The sequence below is a fragment of the Gracilinanus agilis genome, unplaced genomic scaffold, assembly GCF_016433145.1.
Source record: "Gracilinanus agilis isolate LMUSP501 unplaced genomic scaffold, AgileGrace unplaced_scaffold31189, whole genome shotgun sequence".
Lineage (NCBI taxonomy): Eukaryota > Metazoa > Chordata > Mammalia > Didelphimorphia > Didelphidae > Gracilinanus > Gracilinanus agilis.
The window spans coordinates 155-3,226 of NW_025363789.1; the positions used below are offsets into that span (position 1 = coordinate 155).

A 3,072-nucleotide genomic window follows, 5' to 3' on the forward strand; every position below is an offset into this window, starting at 1 on the left:
AAGGAGGCAAGGTGATGATCCTGCCAGAGTCTGGCTGAGGGCTATGGGGTTGGTATGGGCTGTGGACTGAAGGTAGGGCAGGGGAGTAGAGCAATCAGAGGCTGATATTATACACTATATTACACTGGATCTCCACAGGTCCAATGGGTTAAGTTTGTTTGCTGGCTTAGGTCGAGAGAGAAGGGGATTTGTTGTGGGGGGAGGCGGGAAGAGGGAGAGAGTCTCGGTCATCGGATGCACCAGGGGTTCCCTCGGAAGATTTTGGCAGAATGAGGCACATCCAGAAAAAAGTGCAAGGTCATTGTCCAGGTGGTAGCGCTACGAGTTAGCCAATGCAAGCACAAGCAGGCACATCCTTTTCATGCATTATGGCCAAGCAGCTTCCCATGCTGGTCCCTCGGCGGACCACTGACCGCTGACTGCCAGGCCTGGGACAAAGAGTGTATGTCCTCTTTACAGGCCAGGATAATGCTGGGAATTGCACGCAAGTTGGGGAATGGGGGAGAGGGGACGGGTATTGAACATCCGTGGGAAGGGTGGGGCTCCTGGAGCCTGTGTGGACAATGAGGCCACTATATGTACAACAGGCCAGGGAAGCAGGGGGACTGGGAGCCACAGGGACAGGGTGGTTTTCGATAGTGATTCTGCTTTCAGTCTCTGTGCTTAATTAAGTCTCTGTGTTACCTGGGGGGAGAAGGGAAAAGTGTATGGGGTGAGGGCTCGGACAGGGCTGTTTCAACTGGTGCATGAGGACGGTGCCACTCTCTGGATGAACAACAGGTCTAGTGACCTTGATGACGTGGCTCATGGTGTTCCCAACATGAGGAGGAATGCGGTGGGCTTGTCTTGTCCAATGGCCCAGGACAGACTGATTGCCTGCTCATTTTGTTATTATTTCTGTTGTCATCATCTTAGTCAGAGTCTGTCTGGATGCTGACAGCACTGGACAGGGGGAGTAGATCGAAGATGGAATAGGACAGGTACAGGGGCGGGGATGGGAGAGCAACCAACTCAAAAACCAAACTACCACCAAAAAAAAAAAAAAGAAGAAGAAGAAGAAGAAGAAGCTTTTAAATAATGAAAGAAGCAGATTCTCTTCCCCTCCCCCACCCAGCCACCCCACCAAAAATCAGCCAAATAAACCATACAACGTAAAAAACAAATGAACGAACCACAATCCATGAAAGTGCTGGGTTAAGCATTTGGAAAACAGGAAGGAGAATCATTGGGTTGGGCTGAGTAAGAACGGTCGGGTTGGGAAGGGTTTGGTTTGGTTTTTCCGGCTGTTGAAAGGGCGTCATCATTATTCCTCACGTAATTGCAGGCGATAGCGGTGGTAGCGGAGCTGAAAGAACATCTTCTCCACCAGGGAGTGTGTCATCCCCGGGAGGACGTAGTGCTCCACAACCCCCATGTGCTTGAAGCCCAGGGACTCATACAGCTTGTGGGCAGCCACTTTGACCGCCGTAGTACCCAGCACCACAGAGGAGTAATTGTTGAGCATGGCAAACTCCAGGACCTTGCGACCCAGGGCCTTGGCGATGCCTTTGCCTCGATACCTCGAGTCAACAGACATGCGGCGCAGCTCCACCGTATTGTCATCCTCGCTGCCCCGGGCTGCCACAATTCCCACCACGTTGCCATCCAGGACTGCCACCCAAAAGCAGGAACCTGTAGAGAAGAGAGGAGTTAGAGGCCACCGAAAAACAGGGAATCACATCAAGTTCTCCCCCAACCAGTTGGCCAACAGAGCCCTGGGCTGAAAGTCAAGAGACCTCCTCTCAAGTCCTAGCTCGGCAACCAACTTGCTAAGTGACACCTCCCTTTCTTCAGTTTCCCTATCTGTAAAATGGAGACGATGAGCCCTTCCCTGCCTTCCTTGCAAGGTGGTGGATAAGGATCAGTCACATCATCTGAGGTGCGTAAGGTCCATCTCAGCTCTGGTTTTCTGGGTTAGATATGGTGAGGGCCCCTCTCTCTTTAGGCTCTAAAGTGCTATATGTGGAGACTGGTCTGTTTTCCAAATTTAAAAGACTAATTTCAAAAGGAAGGGCGATCCTCTAGCACTGTGACACATCCCAGCCCCACATGCCCTGATGGCCAGCGTTCTGGTGATGAGCCTTCTTTGTACTTAGCTCCACTGAGCTCCAGAGAGACATATAGTTCCGTTTAGAACCTCTGCTCAAGCCCTCTCTGGCATAAAAGGCAGCTGGGCCTAGGGGAGAGAGTACTGGACTTGGAGTCTGGAAGAGCTGGGCTGAATTGTTTCCTGGCCACTTACCCATTTTGTAATCCTGAGCAAAACTCTTAGCCTCCTCCCCTCATCTATAAAATGGGTTTATTAATATCTAGAGCACCTACCTTGTAGGGTTTTTCCAAGGCTCAAATGAGGCAATCTATGGAAAGCAATCAGCCAACTTTAGAGTGCTACAGAAATGTCAGCCATCATTATTTGTACCTGCCAGGGTTGGTGTTCTGCCAACCTAGGCTGGGAGAATTCCAAGCTTCTTCCTCCATAACACTAGGTAGGCAGGAGGGTACTTTTTGTGGGGAGTTTTATTGTTGTTGCCATTGTTAGGTCTTCTTATTGAGTGCTCAAGTTGCTCTCTCTCCCTTTAGTCCCCCCCCCTTTGGGGGAACAAAAATCCCCATCCCCATTCCTCCTCCCCAACAAACATGTTCCTGGGACACTGAGGGGGGGCTTGGGGTTCTTCCACATGTCATAACAGGATAACTCTGTAGAGAGTCAAAAGGAACTCAAAACAAACCAGAAAGAATAGCTCAGCTCTTTTCCCTCTGAAGCAGAACAATATAAAGAGTGGCAGAAGGAGGAAAGGGAAGCTGAGTTCAGATTCTACTCTACCAACTAGCTTAAGCGAAGTCATTTAGCCTCTCCTGGTCTCAGTTTCCCTAGCTATAAAATTGAAGACTGGATTAGAGAATGGGAGCAGTATCTTTAAAACCCTTTCAAGCTCTGACTTTTCAAGTTCTCAAGCCCCTCCAGCTCTAACATTCTATATTCTAAGGTCTTGCCAGTTCTAAAAAATGGCTCCCAAGTTGAGAAATATTTCA

The 3,072-nt window shown here is 49.6% G+C and overlaps 1 protein-coding gene across 1 annotated transcript; it reads right to left on the reverse strand.

Annotated features, from left to right (window-relative positions):
- Positions 1 to 1,195: 1,195 nt before the first annotated feature.
- Positions 1,196 to 1,671, reverse strand: LOC123254731 (N-acetylaspartate synthetase-like; the record flags this gene model as incomplete). Its single annotated transcript, XM_044683681.1, has 1 exon — positions 1,196 to 1,671. A coding segment is annotated over one exon (368 nt), but the record flags the coding sequence as incomplete, so codon positions are not given.
- Positions 1,672 to 3,072: the final 1,401 nt, after the last annotated feature.